This window comes from Puntigrus tetrazona, chromosome 11 (genome assembly GCF_018831695.1).
Source record: "Puntigrus tetrazona isolate hp1 chromosome 11, ASM1883169v1, whole genome shotgun sequence".
NCBI classification, from domain to species: Eukaryota; Metazoa; Chordata; class Actinopteri; order Cypriniformes; family Cyprinidae; genus Puntigrus; species Puntigrus tetrazona.
Window position 1 is genome coordinate 14328974 of NC_056709.1, and position 27241 is coordinate 14356214.

Here is a 27241-nt window from a genome sequence, read left to right on the forward strand (position 1 = left end):
AAAGTAGAAAACTTAGATATTAAAGAAAAAAACAAAAAAGTAGAAAACTTAGAGAAAAACAAAAAAAGTAGAAATCTTAGATATTAGAGAAAAAAACAAAAAAATAGAAAACTTAGAGAAAAAAACAAAGTAGAAATCTTAGAGAAAAAAAAAAAAAAAAAAAGTAGAAATCTTAGAGAAAAAAACAAAAAAAAGTAGAAATCTTAGATATTAGAGAAAAAACAAAAAAATAGAAAACTTAGAAAAAACAAAAAAAGTAGAAATTTTAGATATTAGAGAAAAAAACAAAGTAGAAATCTTAGAGAAAAAAACAAAAAAAGTAGAAATCTTAGAGAAAAAAACAAATAAAAGTAGAAATCTTAGAGAAAAACAAAAAAGTAGAAATCTTAGATATTACAGAAAAAAACAAAAAAAGTAGAAAACTTAGATATTACAGAAAAAAACAAAAAAGTAGAAATCTTAGATATTACAGAAAAAAAAAAAAAAGTAGAAAACTTACATATTACAGAAAAAAACAAAAAAAGTAGAAATCTTAGATATTACAGAAAAAAACTAAAAAAAGTAGAAAACTTAGATATTACAGAAAAAAAAAGTAGAAATCTTAGATATTACAGAAAAAAAAGTAGAAATCTTAGATATTAAAGAAAAAAACAAAAAATAGTAGAAAACTTAGATATTACAGAAAAAAACAAAAAAGTAGAAATATTAGATATTACAAAAAAAACTAAAAAAAAAAAAAGTAGAAATCTTAGATATTACAGAAAAAAACAAGTAGAAATCTTAGAGAAAAAAACAAAAAAAGTAAAAATCTTAGATATTACAGAAAAAAAAAACAAAAAGTAGAAATTTTAGATATTACAAAAAAAAAAAAAAGTAGAAAACTTACATATTACAGAAAAAACAAAAAATAGAAATCTTAGATATTAGAAAAAAAAACAAAAAAGTAGAAAACTTACAAAAAACAAAAAAGTAGAAATTTTACATATTAGAGAAAAAACAAAAAAGCAGAAATCTTAGATATTAGAGAAAAAACAAAAAAGTAGAAATCTTAGAAAAAAAAAAAAAAAGTAGAAATCTTAGATATTAAAGAAAAACAAAAAAACGTAGAAAACTTAGATATTACAGAAAAAAAAACAAAAAAGCAGAAATCTTAGATATTAAAGAAAAAACAAAAAAGTAAAAATCTTAGATATTACAGAAAAAAACAAAAAAAGTAGAAAACTTACATATTACAGAAAAAAACAAAAAAATAGAAATCTTAGATATTAAAGAAAAACAAAAAGTAGAAAACTTAGATATTAGAGAAAAAAACTAAAAAGTAGAAATCTTAGATATTAGAGAAAAAAAAAAAAAAAAAGTAGAAAACTTACATATTACAGAAAAAAACAAAAAAGTAGAAATTTTAGATATTAGAGAAAAAAACAAAAAAGTAGAAATATTAGATATTAGTAGATTTCTATTTATGCACATTACACATAAAAACTACACACATTAAAGATATTCTTAAAAAAATGTATGTTGTGTTATTTTCTTACACCTTTTAAAACATTTAGAATTCATTTTTAAAGGTTAAAATATGAAAAAAAAAATGTAATCATGAGAGATGTTTGGTGGATGTTGCTTAATGCGCTTCTGTTCCACATTAAATTTGTGTTAAAATGTTTCACAATACATAAAGCGATTCATCTTAAAGAGGCAAACAATCTTAAAGTTGCTCACTAGTGCTTCTTCTTAGACTTCTAGATGGGGATGTAGATTTGTAATAGTGAGTGGGAGACAAAAATTGTATTATATATTGTTACGGCCCATAAGTGATTTGTGGCTCGCTTAAAAATAAACGAAAAATATACAGGCCGAACATAAAAGAGTCACAACACCCGATATGAATTTAAGACACCTCCATTTATTGAATAATTCTCAAAATAATAAAAAAAAAAAAAACATTCACATGACTTATAAACGAAACATGAAGGATAACAAATCGCGGGTAGGAAAACTAAAGGAAGCAAGCCCCTGACTACCCCTGTTCTCGGATTGCAGCTCTTACCTGTCTGCCGACAAACAAAACCAGAACGGGTGAGTCTTCCGGACAACTACTTCCCTCCCTCAGCTCTTACTAACTCAACAAAACGTGAACTAATAAGATAAACTACCCGCTACTGATAAGATAATCAAAAAGAAACCACATAAAAACAAAATTCATTAAACAAAACACCAGCCTCAGAAGAGGCAATAAGGGAGACGCCACCAGAACCGTGGGAAACGGAGAACAAAGAAAGAGAGAGACCGCCATTTTCGCCTGACGGCCTTTATATCCGGAATCCTCAATGACGTCACCACTCATGGAACGGAATTCCCCCAACACCAGCTATGGGCTCAATCATATTAAAGTCACAGATACACGTAACAATATATTAAACAAAACAATAAACATCGTTTTGAACATAACACTGGTGCTACAGGCATTGAGCATTTTTACTGCTCTGTATAATAAAGAGCACACAAAATCCAAACCTTATGGTTTTCAAACTGTTACGACCCCACGTAGGTCTAGGGGTACTGGGGTATAACATTTAAAAAGATAGACATTAAAAAACGTGCGTATAGTGTGTGGGACAAAGAAAACAGTGCAAACTAATGTACGAGATAATACTTTTATTTGTGTAGGTGATTATTAAATACAAGAGGTGTAATGGTGATAGAACAAAAAGGAAAAAGGTATATATACACGTACACTATTTACAGTATTTACAGGAACAAAAACACAAGATGAAGGGAACGGGAAGAAGAGACGAGGGCGGTGCTAAAGTAAAGAAAATAAATCAAAACAGTCTCCAGCTACTTAACTTCCCCCTAAACTATCTATCAACACACGACACAACACGAACACGTAACACAAACGCTTTCTGCATTTGGGGAAAAAAAAAAGTTAATGATTTATGCCAAAAAATATAATAATAAAAGCACACTTGTAGGGTGCACAATTTGTCCAAAACTGTTTGTATATTTCAATATAACTAATAAAACTGATGCTTCCTATTTGTAAATAAAAACTTTCTCTATATTACTAATCGGTCTAATACTGACAGATAATGAGCAGCTAAAGTTGGCTCATGTGTTAGGAGCACGTGCAAGTTAGCTAGCTAATGGACATTCAATATTAACTTAATATGATATTCTCAACGCTAATAATACATTTTATACAACCAAAAGATTATAAAGGATGACTGTAGATGTAACTCACCTTATAACCAGTCCACGATCCACGTTGTTGTAGCGCAAATTATTAATAGAAACTTTGCTTCTCCTGCTGCTGTTGCCGCCCTCTACCGAGCGGAGGCGTGGAATGACGTCATTTCGCTTATAAACATTTCCGTTTCTTGAAATCTGTACGTAAACCGGTCTCCTAAAATGTAACTGTTTATATGTTGTTTGTATCACATCTAGCTACACGTGAACTACATTCATACCTTTCAACTGATTAAATCTAATAGTTTAAACAATTTACAGGTTTAGATTCATTTTAAGTAATCTGACTGCATCATTTTTGCAAGTTAGCTAACTAATGGACTTTTAATATTAATATAGTAATAAACTATGCCATGATATATTTTTTGGAGTGTGGCTCAAAATTAAATTGTGTCTACTGTTAACATTTCACAAAATCCTCTTGTCTTGTCTTACTGTCAAGTGCTTTTCTTAATGTGATAAAACTGCTTTATTAAGTTGCATTTGTTGCCATTGCTGTTGAATATTAGATGTTAAATATTCAAGGTTCGTTAAAAATTGTAGAAACTTGGTGGTGTGTCTGATTAAAACACTGTAAGCAGCGCCAGTCCTTTGCTTTCTTTTATTCCATTGATGAGAAGAATCAAATCTTTAGCAATCAGCATACGATGCAGTCAAAGTCACAGTGCAGGTCTACCACGATGAACATGATGAATTAGCAGGATAGACAGAATGAAAAGGATGGTTTTTCGGTCACTACAAACAATATAAAAAGAGAATTAAACTCAAACAACTACAATAAACATTATTTACTCAATCCACATAAGGATTAAATATCTAAAGTGAAATGAACAAATTCAAACAATAGAAAAATTACCAAACAAACTTACTTAACACATCCTAAGGAAAGGATTCAAGGACGTGGTTGGGTGCCCATTCAAACACCCCCACCTCACCAAGGCAAAAGGGGACAAAGGAAGGAAGTGAGGTCTATTTATAGACCTCAACCAGGGGGAATATGGGTAATGTAGTGTGCCATATATGGAGTTGATCTTAAAAAGGCGAATTACTAGGATTTGTGGGAAATGTAGTTCAAAGAAAAATGAAATTAGGAAAAGGTAAACTAGTCAAATTTACAACAGCCGCCCCCAAATACCGTCATGTATTTGCTATTATTCATTAATTTGAGGTAACAGAATCAGCTTAGCAACTGGGCGTACATACGTTTTCCATTAATAACAATCTCAGCTACTCTGACACGTCCATCCCGACTATGTAAAAGATGTACTACCCTACCAATGGGCCATGATGCTCTTGGAAGTTGGGAATCAATAACTAAAACAGTAGAATCATTTAGATTAGGATTTTCTCTATTCCATTTTTCAGATCTGCGACGTTAGAAGAGGTGTAACCTAATGGCTTTGAATTTAAAACCCCTTCAACTTCTGTCAGATCTGTCCGTAGGACTTCTTCGGATACTGTTTGGCTGCCAAGTACCACACGGAGAGCTGTTTTAACGGAGCGGATCTCTCGTTCCCATGAGCCTCCAAAATGAGGAGCTTGAGGAGGGTTAAATTTGAATTTGATCTGCTGATTTTCGAGTTTTACTTGTAGCTCATTGGTTAGGCTCTGGAACACTTCTTTTAATTCTCTCGCAGCTCCACGGAAATTACTTCCTTGGTCACAAAGAATCTCATACGGCTGACCTCTCCTGGATATAAAACGGCGTAGGGCCATTAGAAAACCATCCACATCCAAACTGTTTAACAAATCAAGATGCAGACATCGAGTAGTCTGGCACTTAAACAGAATGCCCCATCTCTTTTCTGTCTCTACGTCCAACCTTGACATAGAAAGGGCCAAAACAGTCCATCCCAGTGGACCAAAAGGGAGTGTTACGACCCATTTAAAAGAGTGAGGTACCAGTAAGACGTGTTAACGGGATTCCAGCCACAGTCAACAGATGAACAAACGAACATAAGGATTTTAAGGTATTTATTGAGTTTAACAAGTAAATTTAATATAATGAAGGAGCACTGATTTCAGAGAGACCCAAGGCCAAAATAATAAACCAAAAGAGCTTAATAAAATAAAATATATAAATTACCTAAGGATAAGGAAAAGAAAATACAAATCATCTTCCCTAACTCCTAGGCAAAAACACATAGCCAGAATTATGTCGAAAATAAAGGGCAGATCTCTCCTACGCTCTAGAGTGGTTACTTCAACATTACACTTCTTTTGTTATTAACAAACCGACAAAACATAACGACGAGGAAGGCAGATGGTCTGTTGGCTGTGGTGGAATCCGGAGCTCATCACGCCATGGTCGCAAACGCCGAATTGAGCTCGCCATGTTTTGGGGCGCCGCCCTTTTAAAGACGTCCCCATCCGGATTCGCCCAATCACGTCCCTCGAAGAAAAGCCAATCCCTGCACACATATTCAAAATACACAAACCCCGATGCCGGGTACCGTAACAGGAGGCTTAAACAGTCGGAGCTTAGAGGGTGGAAGATCTGACATTTGAGGATGGATGGCTTAGCTTTCCACTTTCTACATTCCAAACAGGACAACTGATGCTTTTTCACAGCCTGTCGTCCTTTAATTATCCAATAATTATGGCGAAGTTCTGAGAAAACTCTCTCTGGACCAGGATGAAAAAGTTTCTCATCACAGTCCTTGATGATTAAACTAGATAATGGATGCTTGGAATCAAGGATGACTGGATGAACCATTTCAAATTCCATATCCTCTAATTGTCTGAGCCTGCCACCCACTACAATAAGTCCTGTTTCTTCTCTGAACTCAAGTGTAAGGAGTCGACTTTGAGATTCAATGGGCTTTCCTTCCTTTAAAGACTGGTACTCTGAGGGGAAACTTTGTTGCTGGGCTTGTCTCAGACGATGATTATGAATGACTGAAGGGTCACAAGAGTCTGGACTATGTTGTCGCAATAACTCAGTTGTAGCAGACTTTAACTCGGTCCATGACTGGAAACAGGAAGGATCTGGGAGTACGAGATCCTCCAGTTGTGTTAAACCACAAAAAAGTGGTTTTCGGAGCTCAGGATCAGGACTAGCAGATTGGGACACTAGATTTTGAGACCACTGTTGTGGAGGAAGTTTCAGAAACGACGGGCCTTGTCGCCATCTGTGATCAGGATTGGCCAGCTCAATAAGCGTTCTACCTCTAGTGATATCATCTGCTGGGTTCTGTGGGAAGAGATATATCTCCAAGAAGAGACATCAGTGAGTTCCAAGATTTCAGTGATTCGATTGGCTACAAAAACTTTATAACGGCAGGAAGAGGAATGCATCCATGACAAAACAGTTGTGGAATCGGACCATAATACCACATTTGTCAAAGTAAGAGTCAGTTCCTTTTGCAGAAGCTTGGAGAGCTGTGCACCTGTTAGAGCAGCGCAAAGTTCGAGGCGAGGGATGGATATTTGCCTTTTTGGGGCAACTCGGGATCTTGCCATGATGAAGGAGGTATATACCACACTCTTGTCAGTTTCCATCCTCAGATAAGCTACTGATCCATATGCGCTCTCTGAAGCGTCACAAAAAATATGCAACTCTCTGGATACAATTAACTCGGATGGTGAAATTAAATAACAGCGGGGAAGCTGTATCAGTGACAGATCAGGTAACTCTGTTTCCAAAGCCTTCCAGGCCTGTTGAATTGGACTTGGCATAAAGGGGTCATCTCAACCCCGAGACTTCATCCAGCATTGCTGTACAATGATCTTAGCTCGTGTTGTAAAGGGAGTAATATAACCCAACGGGTCATATTGACTAGCGAGAACTTTATAAATATTCCGCATAGTTGTGGTGTTATACTCCACGGTTCGAGAACGGTACCCCAATAAATCAGAGGGACAATGCCATCTACATTTACATTTAGTCATTTTGCAGACGCTTTTATCCAAAGCAACTTACAATTGAGAGTACAACAGCGATTCATTTTTTGAGAGACAAACAGACAGAGTAAGTGCTTATAACACCCAGTCACAGGGAGTGTTCAAATTAGTACATGCCAGAAGGGAAGGAATAAACAAGGGGGAGGAGAAGTGAGACAGAGACAGTGAGAGTATACATTTTTTTTTTTTTTTTTTTTTTTTTTTTATGATAAGGTCAGGTATTGCTGAAAGATGTGAGTTTTCAGCAGTTTCTTAAAGATTGACAGAGATCCAGCATTCGGATATGTACAGGAAGATCGTTCCACCAGCCAGGAACAGAGAGCGAGAAAGTTCTGGAGAGTGATTTGAGCCTCTTTGAGATGGTACCACGAGGCGTCGCTCACTAGCAGATCTCAGACTTCTAGAGGTGTGTAGATTTGTAATAGTGAGTGGAAGTAGACTGGTGCCGAGTCTGTGGTTGTTCTATATGCAAGCATCAGTGCCTTGAACTTGATGCGAGCTGCAATCGTAGCCAATGTAAGGAGATAAAGAGAGGTGTAACATGGGTTCTCTTGGGCTCATTGAATACCAGCCGTGCTGCTGCATTCTGAATCATTTGTAGAGGTTTTATTGTGTTTGATGGAAGTCCAGCCAGAAGAGCATTGCAGTAGTCCAGTCTAGAAATGACAAGGGCCTGGACAAGTAGCTGTGCAGCTTTCTCTGTTAGAAAGGGCCTGATCTTTCTGATGTTGTGTAATGCAAACCTGCAGGATCGAGCAGTCTTTGCAATGTCATCTTTGAAGGTTAGTTGGTCATCGAGGATTACACCAAGATTTCTGACTGAGGTTGATGGGGTAATTGACAAAGAACCTAGCTGGATGGTGAAGTCATGCTGTGTAGTTGGAGTGGCAGGGAATACAAGCAGCTCAGTCTTTGTCAGGTTGAGCTGTAGGTGGTACTCTTGCATCCATGTCGAGATGTCCGCCAGGCAACCCGAGATCCGAGTAGCTACCGTTGGATCGTCTGGATGAAGACCCAAAGCTCCTTCCTTTGGATCCAAACGATCGTGAATGATCCATAGTTCAGCACTCTCAGACCTGGCTTCAGAAGGAAGATGTCTCACAACATCAGGCTGGTTACTTGCCCACTGTCTGAATTCAAATCCCCCACTCATCAGTAGGGAGCGTGTGCGGTCAAGATGGGTCTTTGCAGCTTGCACATGTGGGAAACTCTCTAAACAGTTATCTACATAGAATGACTGAAGAACTGAATCCACTATATCTTCATTTCCTCAGTTATCACAGACATGCTTTTGCAAAGCATATGTTGCGCAACATGGACTACATACTGTGCCAAATGGCAAAACTTGCCACTCGTAGACATTGGGTGGATTTGATCTCTGCATGTTGTGCCACAAAAAGCGTAAGAGAGGCGATCTTCTGGTTGTAGCCTAAATTGGTGAAACATAGATTTTGTGTCACCACTAATGGCTACTGGCAAAATCTGAGTAAGACACCAAGCAAAGAGGGGCCTAACTGTGGACCAGGAAGGAGCTGGTTGTTTAAATGACATACCTTTATACGAGTAGGAACAATTGAAGACTACTCGGGGTTTCCCATTATGCTCCACAAGGTGATGAGGGATATACCATGATTCGTTCGAAGACTCATGAGGAGGTTCTATTTTTGAAATATAGCCAGAGTTCTCCAACTTCGCAATTTCTTGATCATAGACCACAGCAGATTCAGGATTTCTTTGGAGGCGGCGCTCAATACTTCTGAGAGAAGACATAACTGCATTTGGCGAGGCTTGTAACTGGATTGCAGGAGCAGCACGCAATAAAGGAGTGGCGTATCTCTGCACACCATCGACTTCAACTCTCTTAGTCTTGGAGGCTAACAAGTCTATGACTTCTTGGTCCTGCTTGGACCTAGTAATGGCTCTCTCATTTCTGAAAGGAAGAATGTCTAATTGCCATAATTTCTCTACATCGTGTGAAGATCCTCGAGTGGGTTAGTGATGGTAAAAGACACTGCATCTTACTAGTGTTAGGAATTGCAATAGGACCTTGAAGTACCCAACCCAATTTGGTCTGAATTGCGGCTGGAGATTTCGGGGGCGAAGTACACCTGGTTAATTGGATTTATCAGGTGTGGATAGTCTGCTCCAATAAGTATGAGTGGTTGAACGTTAGAGAATGCTGAAAGTGGTAAATCTTGAAGGTGTCTGAAACGTCTCTTTAAAGTCTCAACAGGATATGTCTGCTCTGCCAGTCCCAATCTGGCAGCAGAAAAGGCATTGGAAATGGTATACTTCCTTTCTGGATTGGCAGTTGAGGATATTTCAAAAGTTACAGAAGAGCCTTCCAGCGCAATAGTGTCTTGACGTACAGTCCTGACAATTAGGGACTCAGCTTCCCCCTTAAGGCCTAGATAATCAGACGCTTGAGATAGAAGCATGGTGCGTTCTGATCCATCATCAAGGATGGCATACGTTTGCAGGATCGGCCTTTATGATGGATAAGTACTTCAACAACTTTCAGGAGCACCTTGCCGGAACCTCCAAGTCGACTAAGATAGAATGTACCATTATCCTTACCATGACTATTTTCACCATGAAGAACACCAAAGGTGTCAGCCTTTGCACTGTGGACAGGGTTTTCTCAAGTCACAGTCAGCAGCTAGATGGTTAAGCCCACATCTCCAACATCTTTTGTTCTCTCTAATCCACTCATCCTTTTTGTTGTCTTCTAAAGCTCTGAAAGGAGGACATAGGCCAATGAAATGTTGTCTACTAGAACAATATGCACACAAATACTTGGAACTCTGTTCTTGATCTCTCCGATTCCGGGATTGCTTATTTATGGATCTTGATACAACAGAATTACTATTAGCTCCATATAAAACTGTCCGAGTGTGAGGATGGATCTTTGATTGAGGTTTACTCAAAAGTGGTTTCGGGAAGTCACTAACTTGATCAGCAATCGCTTGACATTCAGCTTCTTCTTGGAGCCTAACAGAAAAGTTAATCAGGTTATAGCTTTGACCATTTAGGCTGGCACGAGCATAACGTGCAAAGTTGGTCACATGTTCTATGGGCAATTTACTAAGAAGTTGCTGCACATGAGAAGCACATGTTAGTTCTGATTTAGCTTGATCTTGGCCCAAAGATTGCAGCATGCCAACCAAAGCTCTAACCTTCAGTGCAAAACTACTAAATGCTCTGATGTCACCTGGTCTAACCTTAGGAAGAGCTAGAATGGCTTTGATTTCCCTCAAAACTAGCTGATGGGGTTGCCCATATTTCTGTTGAAGTGCAAGAAGAGACATACTATATGGTCTAGGATCATTAGCATAAGCTAAAGCAAGATTTACGAGCAAGGGGAATCTTAAATGATCCAACAAGATATGATATTTGTAATGTTCTGACTCGTAAGGGGACAACAGATTAGTCGGAGCTAACTGCAACATAGCAAGTTCTTGAGGATCATCATTCGACAGAAAAGGAAAGGAGGGTCCCTGAACACGAGAAATGGGATAAGTGGATTGTTGTAAAGCATAATATGGCTGGGGGCATGGGCAAGAATGAATAAATGGGACTCCAGTTGCCTGGGTAGTGGAAATAATTGGTTGAACAAATGAAGGAGGTTGCTGTACAACATTATTACCTGAGTAACCTACAGAGTGTGACTGCGTAGAGTATCCTACATTAGCTGATGCATGAGTATTAACCAAAAGTGAGGAAAGGGGATTACTTGGTAAGCAGTTGCTTGACTGTGGGATGTTCAGTGCTTGCATTTGAGGGAAATGGGAATCAGCAGGGTCAGGAACTACAGGAGTTTGAGTCACAATACCTGATTGTATTTGTGATGTATCAGGTGTGTGTGTATGCTGAGATGGACTATGTAACAATGAGGAAGGTGGGGGAGGCAGAGAACTAGGCCTACTCGATGGAAGTGGTGACGGAGTGGTTGATGAATTACCTTGTTTACATGTGGATTTCTGCTCAGCTTTCTTAATACATGCACACAATTCTTCAACAATAGGTGGTTTATCAACAACATTCTCATCATCATCAGAAACATCATCATCAAAAGACTCGGATAAATCAGATTGCTTACAAGAAACTGCTAACCGTGACATTCTAGACATAATCTCTCCAAGCATACTCTTAAGTCCAAGTATTTCTTGTTTAACATCCATGTCGAGCAAGTCATGTTGAGACTGTTCACCTTGAACAGATGAGCAAGAAGCAGGTCCTAAGGGGCAAAGCGTTTCCATTGTCTATTTGTTGATGATCACTTACGGCTAGAGTTGGTGAGGAAGGAGGTGGAAGAGGAGTAGGTTCTCGTACCACACAGTCTGCAAAACGGGCAGGAGGTCTTCTCATTGGTCCACTACGCCGGGCTGCCGGTCTTACCTGATAATTCATTCCACCAAATTTCTACTCTCCGGCTCGAAGGACCATATGTTGAATATTAGATGTTAAATATTCAAGGTTCGTTAAAAATTGTAGAAACTTGGTGGTGTGTCTGATTAAAACACTGTAAGCAGCGCCAGTCCTTTGCTTTCTTTTATTCCATTGATGAGAAGAATCAAATCTTTAGCAATCAGCATACGATGCAGTCAAAGTCACAGTGCAGGACTACCACGATGAACATGATGAATTAGCAGGATAGACAGAATGAAAAGGATGGTTTTTCGGTCACTACAAACAATATAAAACAAGAATTAAACTCAAACAACTACAATAAACATTATTTACTCAATCCACACAAGGATTAAATATCTAAAGTGAAATGAACAAATTCAAACAATACAAATGACCAAACAAACTTACTTAACACATCCTAAGGAAAGGATTCAAGGACATGGTGGGGTGCCCATTCAAACACCCCCACCTCACCAAGGCAAAAAGGGGACAAAGGAAGGAAGTGAGGTCTATTTATAGGGGGAATATGGGTAATGTAGTGTGCCATATATGGAGTTGATCTTAAAAGGTGAATTACTAGGATTTGTGGGAAATATAGTTCAAAGAAAAATGAAATTAGGAAAAGGTAAACTAGTCAAATTTACAACAATTGCATTTAATACAAACAAATAAAAGCGGTATGAAGGCCTGCTCGAGAAGAAAGACAAGAACGGGACCGGCGTAGGCGGCAGGCCAAACTAAACCGGAGAGCAGTGCAAAGATGCCTGGAAAGGTAGTCCTAGTATTAATAGCTCCTTTTTTTGTCTGGAAAGGGGAAAAATACTGAAACTACTCGGAGAAAGTGTCAGGCTGGAGTAAGAGAAAGAGACAGGTGGAGTAAAAGAAAGATACAGAGTCGTTATTTAATGTTTTCTTATGTTTCTTATTGAGTTTGAGGACGCCGATCGATGCCTCGAATGTAGTGGAGCAGAGTTCATGAGAGAACTGAAAGAGATTGATCACGCAAACTGGAACTGCTGAAGGACATAAAGGAGGAGGACACTCATATCCTGCACCTTTCTGAAGAGCTGCAGCAGAAGAAGACAGAGCTGGACAGCATCACAGCAGAAACAGAAAGAGCGGTAAAAAACATTCACACGTTTAGAGCGTTAGACACAAAAAAAGACCTCCTTCTGTAGGCTACGGTCTTTAAAGATCACAGCTGTTCCACAGAAACTGAAACTAGAGGAATTGCTCACCTCTGAAGATGAAGAGGAGGTCCTGAACGCTCAGATAAAGGCCAGGATTCGTTCGATTTATCAAACAATAGCACCTTACTGGAAAGAGTCTGAAGATGTTGAGGACCCCTTCAAGCAGCTGCAGCTGGTGAATAATGAGAAACACTTCTGGCATCCCTGATTCATGTGTTGATGATACGGTGTTTAAAGTGAAACGCGGTAAAGTTATAAATTGGCATTAAATGGCGATGTGATTAATTGCAACTCATGGTGATTTTTCTCTTTTAATTTTCCCTTCAGATTTGAAAACAGTTTCAACTCATGAAAGCTGTAGGTGAAGAACAAAAAGCAGGTGAAACTAAAGACAACAAGCAGCGGAGATCCAAGCTCTGAAGATGCACCAAAACCAGCCAGATGTGCCTAAACCACATAATAAAAGCATTTTGACAGCATTGTGTACTGGATGCTATACTGAGATGAATAGAATTTTATTTAAATGTTTTTGTCATCATTTTTGTTATGAAGGATTGATGCATTAAAACATTGTTGGATTGAAAAGTGCATAATACACACACACATATATATACATATACATATACACATATATATATATAATTTAAGTAAAAAAAACAAAACAAAAAAACATTTGCATAAGTAATTTCTTATAGTATGCATTTTTAAAAATCATATAATAAATGTAAGGAAATAATAATTTGCTCACGTTGAATAAATGTCTGTTCAATCGTAATCATTTTCAAACAGAAGTTTTAAATTTTAAACATATTTAAAAACCATAATTGAGTTTTGTCTATATCGCTTAAGGCTCATGTTGCAGTAAGGAAATGATGCAATGACCTGCACATCTTAAAGTCAGCACAAATTATAGCACTTTATATGCAGACTGTTTAAAAGCAGCATCACAGCATTAAACAGGAGCAGAGACAGAAACAGTTATGCAATCTGCAAAAAATGAGACGATTCCAAAAGCAGCTGTACTGTGGAGATTAAAATGTGATGAATTCAAAGACTAACAATTTTTACGTACTTTTTTTTTTTTTTTGTGAAGGATGGGTTAAAAACTTGAAAAAGCGTAGGGGTGAGCCCTTAAATTCAGTTTTTACATTTTAATGTTTGAGATTATGGCAGTAACCAACCCTCAGTTTTCATGTCCACCTTGTGGGACGCTGAACTTGATTGGACTGTGTTGAACTTGAGCGGAAAGGGTTGTTGATCTGCAGAGAGAGTACTTGAAGGCTCCTTATTGTTCTTGCTGACCTTGACCTGGATCGAAGACGTTAGAAGAGGACAAGTTCTCAAGACCGTCCTGCTCCTCTTTCTCTCGGGCCCCACATCAACACTCTCCATCCTTCTCCTGTTTCTCTCCAGCGCCTCGTATCTTTCACTAACACTGACGGCCTGATGCTGATGAATATTGTGCCCCGATTAGGAGGAAACCTCTTTCAGGATTGTTTTCTACGCTGCTGTTAAATGTAATTATATAAGTTTGATCAGTTCTTTCTCTTATATGTAATTCAGTCGTGTTACATACATTACATACGACTGAATTATAATGAATAGCGATTAAGTGTGTAGACACCGGGCCTGCCCAGTCAAGAGATATTTGAAAATGTTTTACTATGATAAAGATATTTATGATTTAAAGTGAAACAGCGCCTCCGTCTGGTCAAGAAACACAGACGCTGCACACGAACAGAAATATCACGTGTCTTCCAGAGAGAGGCGACATAGTATCAATCGTGACATACAGCAGCGTCCCTGATGTTAACAAACACTCTCTTTAATTAAACAGGTTCCACATCTAGCAAAAGCAAGACAGCGCCATTATCTGGAGTTGATAAGAGCGAAAGGATTTCATGATCACTGACTACTTAATCGTATCGTTCATCTCTAAAGCGTGCAGAAACAAGCGCAAAAAGTCTGGGTCTCTCTGTGTCGCTCAGGCTGAGCTGCAGCGTCTATTCTCAGGAGCGATCCCACTACTGATCGACACGGGGGCTTTGACCTGCTCCGTCTCCGACCTGGGCCGGTTCACCCCTCCTTAGACGACCTGGCGGTCCCGAGCTCCCCCAGGAGCACCATATCGATACCGGACTTAGCGCGGACTCCCGATCGACACGGTCCACTGCAGCCCAGAAGCCCTGAGCTCAAGCGATCCGCCAGCCTCAGCCTCCCAGTAGCCTGGATTACAGGCGCCGCCACCGCACCCGGCGAGAACCCGAGAGACTCAACCTGCTGCTCGCTGCGCCCTCTAGCGCCGAGAAACAGAACTTCGTTTTTAAAAATATTTGGCACACTTTCCACAAGTCAGTGGAGTGATGATGCTGCAAATTATTTTAAATAGCCATCACACAATATTAGACCTTGTGTATTTTCTTAAATACATTCTGCTTTGGTGACTTCTTTCAAAAACTTTCAAAAAATCTTCAAACTTGTGGCTAACAATGTAGGCTATATTTACAATGGAACAGTTTAAAATGACCAGAGACTATTTGTACTAGTGTGTACTCCTTTTATTATTTACAAAATATAGCCTAATATATGCCAAATGCACGCGGATGTATTTATTTACTTTTCATATATTTATTTATTGTCGTACAGGGGGTATTCCAGAAACATAAATCAGAACCTCTGGGTTGATTTACCCCAAACAGGCATACCATGAGTATGTCGGTTCCAAAACACCTGAGAAGAGTTAGTTTAAATCAACCTCCAACTGGTTACCCAGAGAAAGACATTTTCAATGGATCGCCGATTTCACAAATAACCATGGAAAATCAAAGCGAAAAAAAGAGTGCGGCGTGTTTTCGATGCACGCTTATGAGGAGTTTAAGCCAATAATATTAAATAAAAGCAATACAGCTGCATCAGCTAAAGCAAGAGAGTTGGCTTGGCAAAAAATAACCGACAGAGTAAATGCGTAAGTGTATTAAATTACAAATTTGTACTTATACTTCCTTTTGAATATGTTATATCACTATGAAAGCATTTCCTTTTCCTGCCTTTCATTTCTTTAGTTTAAAATAATAATGTATATTTCTTATTTAATAAGGTGCAATCCTTCTGGAGCCACAAGAACTTCAAGTTTCAGGTCAAAATGAAACACAAACACATTCTGCAAAAAGGTAATATTTGATTACACGATTACTGAACTATTATTATAACAGGATTTAGTCTATTCATTCTGTCATGTAGCTAATAGAGAGAAGACTGAAGCCCGTCTAACTGGCGGGGACCCACCACCACCTCCTCTCACCCCATCTGAGGAGCTGGCTCTGTCTCTTAATAAAGGGCGACCAGCGGTTTCTGGCATTCCAGGGGGCAGTGATGGTGAAAAACTGGTGAAAGGTAAGCTTACCTCTATGATTTGTTTTCATTTTTTGTCCTAACAAATGACTATCTCTGTCACTTAAAGGCTTTTTGAACAAGATTCATTTTTTATGTAGGCTTGTTTTATTTATTTATCGCCTTAAGGTGAGAACTTGTCTGAATATTAATCTGTTGCATGTTAAAAGTTGTGTGTGTGTGTGTGTGTGTGTGTGTGTGTATAAAGCAGTATGAAAAAAACATTTGATTGAATTTTACTTTTATTGTTTTTCAGGAAATAAAGAAATAAACTGCCTGGCAGACCAGTGCAAAAAAAAACTAAGAAAGGCAATTTTGACAGATCCTGTCTCTCAAAAGTCTTCCGTCTCTGTTGGCCTGTAAAATCTGTAGGTGTTCCTCTGGGCCATCTTCCTCAATACAAGGAGGGTGGCTCTCCTCTTATAGTGGCAATATTGTGAAGCACAACACAAGCCACTATAATGTCGCCGCCCCTCTCTGGACTAACCCGGAGCCTACACAGACACTGAAACCGAGATTTGAGGATCCCTATAGTCATCTCCACCTCGGCCCGTGTTCGGCTGTGAGCCAGGTTAAACCGTGTCTGTGGTCCAGGCTCAGGTTCAGGGTAGGGTGTCGTTAAAGAGGGCAGACAAGGGTATCCTCTGTCCCCCAGCAAGTAACCATTGTACTGTCCTGTAACGATTGAAGTGTACAACACAAATATAGTAAAAAGGGAAAAAAAAACAGTATAAAGTAAAACATACCCTGCTGAAATGTCTGGCATAATGATGACTCGTGGAGAATTCTGGCATCACGCACAAATCCTGGCCATTTTGCCTCGACATTGGTAATGATTTGGGTTGCCTCCCATATTACCTAGTTAGTGGAAAAAGTAATGACTTTAATGATTTTAAGAAGGGAAAAAAGTCGTTACCTGCACATTGATACTATGAATAGATTTCCTATTAACAGTCTCCCTCATTTATTGATGGAGCTTTAACAGGAATATGAGTGCCATCAATGCACCCAATTACAGTTGAAAACCCTGAATCAGAAAGTTATGGAAGTATGAAGTGTGTGTGCATAATGAATACATGTACAGATATAAATAATATGACTAAATATTAAATATGCGTCATAGATTTTACTACAAAAGGACACTCTGTGGAATTCGTCTTTAATAACAAGCAGAGGTTTATGGCCAGGGAACTGTACAAACGTGGGTAAGAACTGTTTAAGTGCCAGACATACTGTACGAACGGCTCTACACACAGTTGCCTTTCCCACATGCTCTGAATCGCCCACACTGTACAAAAAATGGCCAGACGCAAAACCTAAGTGCTATGCACAGAATTTTGTGCGGTTTGTCACATTTGCGATATGCTGTTTTAAAAGACGTGTTAAATGAACTAACTAACTAATCTTTTGAAAAACGATAACGCTCTTTCAAATATTCATTAGGGTATGCAAACACATCAACACATGGTCTTATTACCCTCTCCCGACGAAAAAAATCTCGTATAATTTGTGCTTCTACGTCCACAGGATCCTCCTCAAAAGGGCACGCCCTGCTCACCAACCTTCTGAAACGAAGTTACACTGAAACATATCTTCAGAGAGTCAGTTGCTATGGTTACACACATACTCAGAAAATTACCTCCGTTTTTGAACTGAAAGTTGAACTTAAAATTCCAATGTCATCTTCATTTTTAATAAAAAAAAAAAAAAAAAAAAAAAGATTTAACGCACATTGTGGCAAGGCAGATTACAACTGAAAAGCTGAACTGTTTAAAAGCTGAAGGATAAATTGGACTTTTTAAAGACTTTTTAAGACCAAGTAAAGTTTTGTAAGCCTTAAATATAGCCTACCGGCAGAATCCTATCGTAAAAACATACTCTGCCCTCATTGGCTGAGGTGCCCCTCTCAGCAAACCCACCCCCCTATCAGCCCAGACCTGAAGTAGTTATTTCATTCTATATATTCTATTTGAATATATTAAATTAATGGATTACTGTGATTTTAAATTACTCCAGTCACACGATCCCTAAGAATATTATGATATTCTTATTTGCTGCTCAAAAACATTTATTGGTAGTATTATGTTGACACAGTTGAGTAAAATTGCTGTCAGGTTTCTTTGATGAATAGAAAGTTCTAAAGAACAGCATTTGTCTGAAAAATATTCTTTTGTAACATTGTAAATTCTCAATTTATCATAAAGTCTTCATCAGTTTTAATTTAATCTTTGGATATTTATATTCATCAAACAACCCTGAAAAATGTGTTTCTTGAACAGTAAATCAGAATATTATAATGATTTCGGAAGGACAATGTGAATAAAATAAATGTAAAAATATTAAAATAGAAATCAGTAAATTAAAATAATAATAATAATGAATAATACTGTTTTGCTGTAATTTGGTTTAAACAAATGCAAGCTTGGTGAGCAGAGGAGGATTCTGAAGAAAAAACAAAACAAAAAAAAACACTAAACGTAAAAAAACAATATTCAAAAACATTTGACTGATAGTATAATAATTTGTATTAACATGCACCCACCCCCTTATCAACCCTGTTTTAGTTTGAGTCAGTGCCCCTCAAAATGTCTGCCCGGCTCTGATACTCTGTATATTGTAATAACATGCCCCAAATAGCCATAAATTACAATTAGAGGACGAACCAACCCCTCGACCTCAGTCATTTTATTTTTTTTTATATAGCGCTTTTAACAACACAGGTTGTATCATAGAAACACATGAAATCATAGAAATACAGGTTGTATCATTTTAGACCATAGAAATGAACATATAGGCTAAACATAGCCTAACTGCTTAAAAAGAAAACAGATCAAACAGAGATCTAAATGCCTCTAAAAAGACTAAATTAATCCACAACAACAAGACAGACACACCTTTCAATACAAAAATGAAATTAAAGTGCTTGAGTCTACAAGGCCTAACAGAAAATAGGTTTCAGTCATTTAAGTACAATTTGGGGGGAAAAAAAAGTCAGTAAAAAGGGAAGTCCAACAAAATATAAAAATGAAACATCTTAGAAATACAAAACTGAAATTAAGATGTTTGGGCCCACATGGCCTGACAGCAAATATGAATCAATAATCAAACTCAAAAACCGTCAGTAACGGTCAGACATAGCTAGCCTATTCCATTATACCCCCTTGACTGAAATATCTGTCAAAGCGCATAAGAATAAGGTGCTGAAAGCGTTTTGGGGTGAGTACCATACTCCCAAGGTGTCAGAACGAACAAGGATTCAATTGCAGGTTGAACTTAATTTTATTTTTAGTCTTTGCACAAAAAACTTGACTGGGGCAGAGGAACAGAAGACTTAACAAAAGGAAGGAAAAATAACAGTTTTAGTCAAAAACGAGCCTCCAGTCACTCCACTAGGCAGGGAGCATTTGGCAAAAAAGGAAATCTTGTCAAAGAGTCTCTACATCAGTCCTGCTGCTTGATTCCAGCATAAGATCCAAAGGGTCAGGTGAAGACAAGCTGCCAAACACAGCACCGGAGTAACCAGGACTGGAACATGTGAACAGAGGTCTGAAAAAAAAAAAAAAAAAAAAAAAGGGGCAGAGCGAGCAAAGAGTAAAACTAAAAATACCAGCTAAACTTGGAGCCTACATAGACTAGGCATGACATGACAGGACTGGACTGGACTGGACTGGACTGGACTGGGTACAAATGCAGCATCCTCACACCACAACAGTCAGACACAAGACTGCAAACGAAGGGAACTTAAGTAGAGGAGCAATTAAGGAGCTAATGAGCCACAGGTGAGAAGGCAGCTAAAGTGATTAATCAGATGACAATGGGGCGGGGAAACACGAGCACATGGCAGACTGTTTGACAGACAAAAACAAAAACAAACTGATCAGACTGAAGTCATGACACAAGGCTGAAAAGTCTTTCAACCGGTGCACTGGATGGTGTTGGTGCATTATAGCATAGTGAAATTGTTTTAATTCTTGGAAACTGATGCAGGCTTTCCATTACCAGAAAAAAAAGAGATGTCATCTCTGCCATGTGCATCAGCCATGCCATTGGGCTGTACATTGAATGAAAAGAAGTCATCCTCACAGGAAGTGACTGCAGCAGGTTGAGGAGCATCAATCATAGGGGTTGCTCACAGGAAGTGAGGACCTCTTGTACTGTTAGGGAGCGACACTCAGTGGTGAGGAGATACCTGAGGTGATCTCTTCTGGTTTCCTCTTTTACCCAGCGCAGTTTCAACTTGGGCAGCAAGGCGGCGGCCAGTAGAGCTTCCTTGGAGTCAATTGTTGTGGCAAAGCGAGTTTTAATTGCTCCCACAATTACTTCCGGCAACCCAGTGGTCATTTGTGAAAGGCCATTTTGCATCGCTAAGGTTTTGGCTATTAGAACTTCAAGTGTTGGTTGAAGTGCCCCATAGAAAAAAATAAAATAAAAAAAGTTGTTTCCTCACCTTGTAGGATGTCCAATGCAATGCTGAAAGGCTTCATAACGGTACAGTATTCCGTCAGAAACTGGAATTCCCTGAAGCTGTGCGCATAGATTGTTAATATCAGTTAGTGGCATTTCTACGTACGACCCAAAGATAAGCATCATAAAATGAGTTCCACCGGGTTACTGAAGGCACAATCAGCTTCCTTTCACTGATCTTATCTAGGAACTCAGATGCAACTGTGGACCGGCTAGCTTTGGTCCACAGTGCTGAACACTTAGCTGTAGAACTGCGGTAAACACCTCTGGATTCTGGGTTTGATGCCAACCATTTGCCAATCTCAATGTTGGTTAAGTGTGTGAGCTGCACATCTGGAATGTGCAGGAAGCACACAGCCCTTGCTGGGTATCCTCATCATATCCTCCAGTGAGAACGCTGTAGAGATCGGTGAAGGCCACTTCCCCATCATCCTCCTCTACCTCCTCTTCTTCAACTTGTTGGTATTCCTTAAATGCTTCAATGAAGTTGCTGCCATTGTCTGTCACACATGCTGTCCCTATTTCAGTAGTTAATCCATACTGGGAAAAAATATCCTCAAGTTTATATGCAATTGCATCATATGCGTGTCTACCTCTGAACCTACGACAAGCGATAGCAGCCTTCTTCCGTTGCAGCGTCTCCGAATCAATCCAATGGACCGTCACCCCCAAAAAGCTCTTGTCGTATTCAGTCCAAATGTCTGCAGTTGTTGACACAAACTACTGTTCGTCAACTGATTTCTTTAGCTCTGTTTCCACGCCAGAATAGCTCCTAACCAGTTCCTTGGCGAGTGTTGTTCTGCATGGCAGTACATGCTGAAAAAATAAGATAAATACACAAATATTAAAATTCCAGTTCATGATCATGCTATGCTAAAAATCACACATACGCATATTTATTGCCCGTTCCGACTTATGTATTTGAAATTCAAAATAATATTTATTTTAATTTAATCTTTGCATTTTTGCCAATCAACCTATTTATTAGACGGCTGATTTATTGTATTAGGCTATACAAAAATAAATACAAGATTAAATGCATTCAAATACAATATTACAAAATAATAGTATTTTTTATTTTTCTATGGATGTACTCAAAATACTGCCCATTAATGCAGCCTAATAAGAAGGTTAATTGGTAAAAAGTATTTTAGCTTGAATATATGAAAATACTGAGATTAAACGCATTTAAATACAAAATACATTTAATGTTTTTCAAAGGTATTTAAATACAAAACGGTCCCATTCCTGAACTAGATTATACAGAATTCTACCTGGTCATCATGCAAACGTTAGCTTACCTCACGGGGATCTTGCTAATACAAAAGTTGCATTTGACAATAACGTTCTTGTCCTCATCTCGGACAAAATCGAAATATTGCGCGCACGTACCGTCTCGCGCCGTTTTCATCCATTTGCCGCGTTTCCAATGCGCGCCAGGGCTTACCGCGAACTTCCTGCCAATAGCCTCGGACCTCGAGCTCAGAGGCTGAATCATTAAGCGTTACGAGTATAAAAGTTCCCCAGCAAGTCTATTCACTAACAGGAAATAGAACTTTTTGATTTGTTCATGTCTTGCGGGCGAAATGTTTTCTTGTAACGCAAGCCTTACTGAACGTGTACATGCAAAATATTGCTTAAAACGTAGTAGTAATTCATTACACTACTGCGTTACAGGAAAAAAAGTAATACGTTACTGTAATATATAACTTTTGCAATTAGCTCCGATACGGCATAATATGAGCACTTTCGTTACGCAGAACAAAGTAGGTGTTACTATCTGCATTTACTGAATAATGCGCAATTGAGTTACTGTAGATATTATAATAATCGTTGGCCATTTTTACTCTTTTGCTCTTTAAAAGTATATCCTTGTAGTGTTATAGTTTCCTTTTTACATAAAAAGCATTTTAAAAGGCTTAACTGAATCGACACAGGTCTGCTTGACGCTCAGTACTGGAGTATTAGCATTACCGGGCGTGTGCTGAAGCAGTCTGGAATCAGCTTCACATTATCGACCTAGGTATGATTTATAAATTGATTTGGCATTGAGAAATATCATGCTGACGAGAGATCCGACCTATATACGTTATCAACTAATAACTAACGTGGTTGTTTCTCGGCGTGATTAATACACGTGCCCGAATAAAGCAACAGAACTTTGACGTTTTTACAGTGGTTCCCGGAGGTGCGAGCAAAACGATCAACAGGTGGGCTTTTGAATTACTTTTATTAAACTGTAGCTTTATGAAACAAGAATACAAGACAGTTCCGCTGTCACGCTCATCACTTATCAAGCAGAGCCAACATGTGCTCAGTATTTCCTGAGACACGATTCGGTCAGTATCCTGTGTATTTGCACGAGCGCAGACGCAGAGGATTAATATATTTTTACAAGTGGGTTATTTTGATTCTGGACTCTCCTGGGCTGCCTATATACACGAGCTGTTTAAACTTTTGAAACAAAACGAAAAGAATTCTATTTCGAATCCAACGATCCGTGGCGCGTGACTTCTTTCTGGTTGTGACGTCACTGCACCGATGGCTTTTAGAACTTCTCGGCCTGATCAGAGAAACCGGTTTGATTTCGTGTCGGTTGGCTTTTGATCAACGTTAGATTCCAGATCAGCGCCTGATTGTGAATCTGCATTAGCGTTCAGCCTGCAGCCGTATCTATTTCAGATCATACAGTTGTACTTTTCAGCCCTTTTAACCTGAAAATGAACTGTAACGAATTCCGCAAGCTCAGGCTCCAAACCTGTGCGAGAGCTCAACAGCACACCACTAAGATGAGCAACATCACCACAATCTCCAGCCGAATGCAGACTGTGAAGCTTCCCCCCATCCACGGAGCTTCCCCTGCCGGAGGTGAGCTGTTAAAACAACCTCAAACCCGTTTTCTAAGTTTGATTGCAGTGTGAAGTAGACACAAGTTCCTTCATGAGTGCTAACATGAAATAAATGCGATGTTATGCAGGACTGCGCCCACATCCGCCGCCTAAGAAGAAAGAGGAACGGATCCAGCCTCAGTGCTGAAGAAAAGTTTCAGTACTTTGGTCTCCGATGCAGGGAGGACAAAACAGGGGAAGAAGTCAGGCAGTTCCTTAGAGAGGGACGACAGAAACGCCCCGCATCAGGAGCCCCGAAGCAAAACCATCCTTCCACAACTCAGTGTGCAGAAGACCAAGTGTCAAAGCATCTCGGAGTACAACGAGGATATTAGAAAAGCTGCTCGCTTGAACGTAAGCTAATTTAGCATGTTTTGATTCATCCATATCAACTTAATGTGTACTTTATTTGTGTTCGCTGTCAGTGTATTCACATTCTTATATTTTATAGCCTATATACATACGCACATATATCATGGAACACAAAAACCTTTCTTTTGAGAGTGATTAATCTTTTAAATTGTACACGTAGTGAAATATCCACTGCTCTTGTGTGGATGTGGATTGTGTGTCTGTACTCTCCTAATTTCTTTTTTCTGTTCTATTCTCAGTTTTTTACAGAAGAAAACAAAAGGATTCTGCGTACTAGAGCTCAACAATATTCTGCAGAGGAAAGAGAAATGTCCCAAATGGAGATTGAAGCAAAACAAGACCAGGCCAATTTCTTGGTCTCCTACAAAGACGCAAATCCCTTGGAGCTCCAGAAAAAGTATTTAGTTGTCACTTTTAAATCTAGAAACCACACTTTTGTGGTCCTTGTAAATAAAGCAGTTTCAATTGCCAGGTGCTTATACTCACACGGTCATGTTTCAGGGCTCAGGAATTACTAGAGAAGAGGCTCAAATTAGAAAAAAAGGAAAAGCTCTTCAAAGGTAAGCGCCGTCATGTTAGTATGCACAATTATTCCTGCACGTCCCGAAAGCGAAGATGCTGCTTCACATACTATTATTTATAACCATCTCCGTTACAGAAAAATCTGTCGAGTTGAAGACATAAAAGAAATTGAAGAGATGCAGTGGAAAGAAGACGACGAGCGCAAAACGGAAGAGGACAGGACTAGACATCTGGACTCTGAACGGTTATACTTTAAGAATAAGAGATTGATGTCCAAAAAAGAGGAAAAGAAAAAGTTGTTCCAGGACAACAGGGACGAAAAGAAAAAGTAGTAAGTTTGATTTCTTAATAGTCTCCAATCTGAGGAAACCCAAGACCCTCTGAGTTTTGCCTTTGTATGTTTGTTTTTGTCCAGTGAAAGGAATAGAGTCCACATGGAGGAGGAGATACAGAGGCTTACTCTCTGCATTCAAGAAAAGCACAAGGAATATAATCAAGTGAAAGCAAATCTGGAGATGGCAAATAAAAAACGGGTCTCCAGAAGAATCCGAGTAAGCGTCCTCGCAAGCGTCCGAATGTAGTAAGAGACTGCGTAGATCTCTGTCAGCGTTCGAGCTCATCCTTTTCTGTCTGTCTCACCAGAAACGGGCAGAGAACAAAAAGTTGTGTGAGGAGCTCGGGAAGGTCACGGAGAGCTATGGCTTGCCGGATTTCTGGGATGTGTATCCATTAATTACGATGCTCCACCTCGAGGAATGTATTTCTGTCTTTCTTGATTCGACGGAACACATACCTCCTGAGGACCTCTGCAAATTACAAAAGCAGATTTGCAAACAAAATAAAGACAGGTAAAATAAATGAATGCATAGCTACAAGCTGACGGGTGATCATCAGCAGTTCAGTACAGGATTGAGTGGCTCTTTAAAACCTATTTCTTTTTCTCTTTCACAGGGAGCAGAAAGAGGAACGCCTCAGACGTGAAGCTTTATTTGAAGAACGGAGGCAGAAAAGACTGGAGAGATCACTTTCTCAACCGCTGAGAGTAGTAAGTGGTGCACAGAACCAGCAATACATGTCCAGTACTTTGGCTTTGCTTATTAAATATTGTAACGTGAATCAGTAGCGTGAGTTAAATCTCGTCTATATTGCAGCCTGGAAAAAAGCTGATGCCACGTACCCAGCCTTCGAACAACATAAGAAAGAAACTGAAACCAGTGGAAACCAAGAAGATGAACGAAGATTTATACGCTTACTTTCTGGAATAATACTTAGATATTAGTATATATTAGAGAAACATTTATAGTAGAAGTAGATAGAAGAGTAGATAGAAATCTTAGATATTACAGAAAAAAAAAACAAAAAAAAGTAGAAAACTTAGATATTACAGAAAAAAACAAAAAAGTAGAAAACTTAGATATTAAAGAAAAACTAAAAAGTAGAAAACTTAGAGAAAAAAACAAAAAAAGTAGAAATCTTAGATATTAGAGAAAAAAACAAAAAAAGCGAAATCTTAGATATTAAAGAAAAAACAAAAAAAATCTTAGAGAAAAAAAAAAAAGAAAATCTGAGATATTAGAGAAAAAAAAAAAAAAGTAGAAAACTTAGATATTACAGAAAAAAACAAAAAAAGTAGAAATTTTTGATATTAGAGAAAAAAACAAAAAAGTAGAAAACTTAGATATTACAGAAAAAAACAAAAAAAGTAGAAATTTTAGAGAAAAAAAACAAAAAAAAGTAGAAAACTTAGATATTAAAGAAAAAACAAAAAAAAAAGTAGAAAACTTAGATATTAGAGAAAAAAACCAAAAAAGTAGAAATTTTAGAGAAAAAAAAAGTAAAAATCTTAGATATTACAGAAAAAAATAAAAAAATAGAAATCTTAGATATTAGAGAAAAAAAAACAAAAAAAGCCGAAATTTTAGATATTACAGAAAAAAAAAAAAAAGTAGAAAACTTAGATATTAAAGAAAAAACAAAAAAAGTAGAAAACTTAGATATTAAAGAAAAAAAAAGTAGAAATCTTAGAGAAAAAAACAAAAAAAAAGTAGAAATCTTAGATATTACAGAAAAAAAAAAAAAAAAGTAGAAAACTTAGATATTACAGAAAAAAACAAAAAAGAATTCTTAGATATTAAAGAAAAACTAAAAAAAGTAGAAAACTTAGAGAAAAAAAAAAAAAAAAGTAGAAATCTTAGATATTAGAGAAAAAAAACAAAAAAAGCCGAAATCTTAGATATTAAAGAAAAAACAAAAAAAGCCGAAATCTTAGAGAAAAAAACAAAAAAAGAAAATCTGAGATATTAGAGAGAAAAAAAACAAAAAAAGTAGAAAACTTAGATATTAAATAAAAAAAACAAAAAAGTAGAAATCTTAGAGAAAAAAAAAAAGTAAAAATCTGAGATATTAGAGAAAAAAACAAAAAAAAAGTAGAAAACTTAGATATTAAAGAAAAAACAAAAAAGTAGAAAACTTAGAAAAAAAAAAAAGTAGAAATCTTAGATATTAGAGAAAAAAAAAAAAAAGTAGAAATCTTAGATATTACAGAAAAAAACAAAAAAGTAGAAATTTTAGATATTAGAGAAAAAAACAAAAAAGTAGAAATCTTAGAGAAAAAAACAAAAAAAAGTAGAAATCTTAGATATTAGAGAAAAAAAAACAAAAAAAAGTAGAAAACTTAGATATTACAGAAAAAAACTAGATTAAAAAAAAAAAAGTAGAAAACTTAGATATTAGAGAAAAAAAAAAAAAAAGTAGAAAACTTAGATATTACAGAAAAAACTAAAAAAAGTAGAAATCTTAGAGAAAAAACTAAAAAGTAGAAATCTTAGAGAAAAAACAAAAAAGTAGAAATCT

The 27241-nt window shown here is 37.6% G+C and overlaps 1 protein-coding gene and 1 pseudogene across 1 annotated transcript; one reads left to right on the forward strand and one right to left on the reverse strand.

Annotated features, from left to right (window-relative positions):
* Positions 1-16536: 16536 nt before the first annotated feature.
* On the reverse strand, positions 16537-20504 carry LOC122353761 (annotated as a pseudogene).
* A 2822-nt stretch (positions 20505-23326) lies between these two features.
* LOC122353763 (reticulocyte-binding protein 2 homolog a-like) lies at positions 23327-25732 on the forward strand. The gene is made up of 8 exons (XM_043251643.1): positions 23327-23474; positions 23676-23848; positions 24368-24426; positions 24525-24719; positions 24804-24939; positions 25031-25236; positions 25340-25433; positions 25540-25732. The coding sequence occupies exons 1-8, from the start codon at positions 23327-23329 to the stop codon at positions 25651-25653; spliced, it is 1125 nt and encodes a 374-aa protein (XP_043107578.1). The 3' UTR covers positions 25654-25732.
* Positions 25733-27241: the final 1509 nt, after the last annotated feature.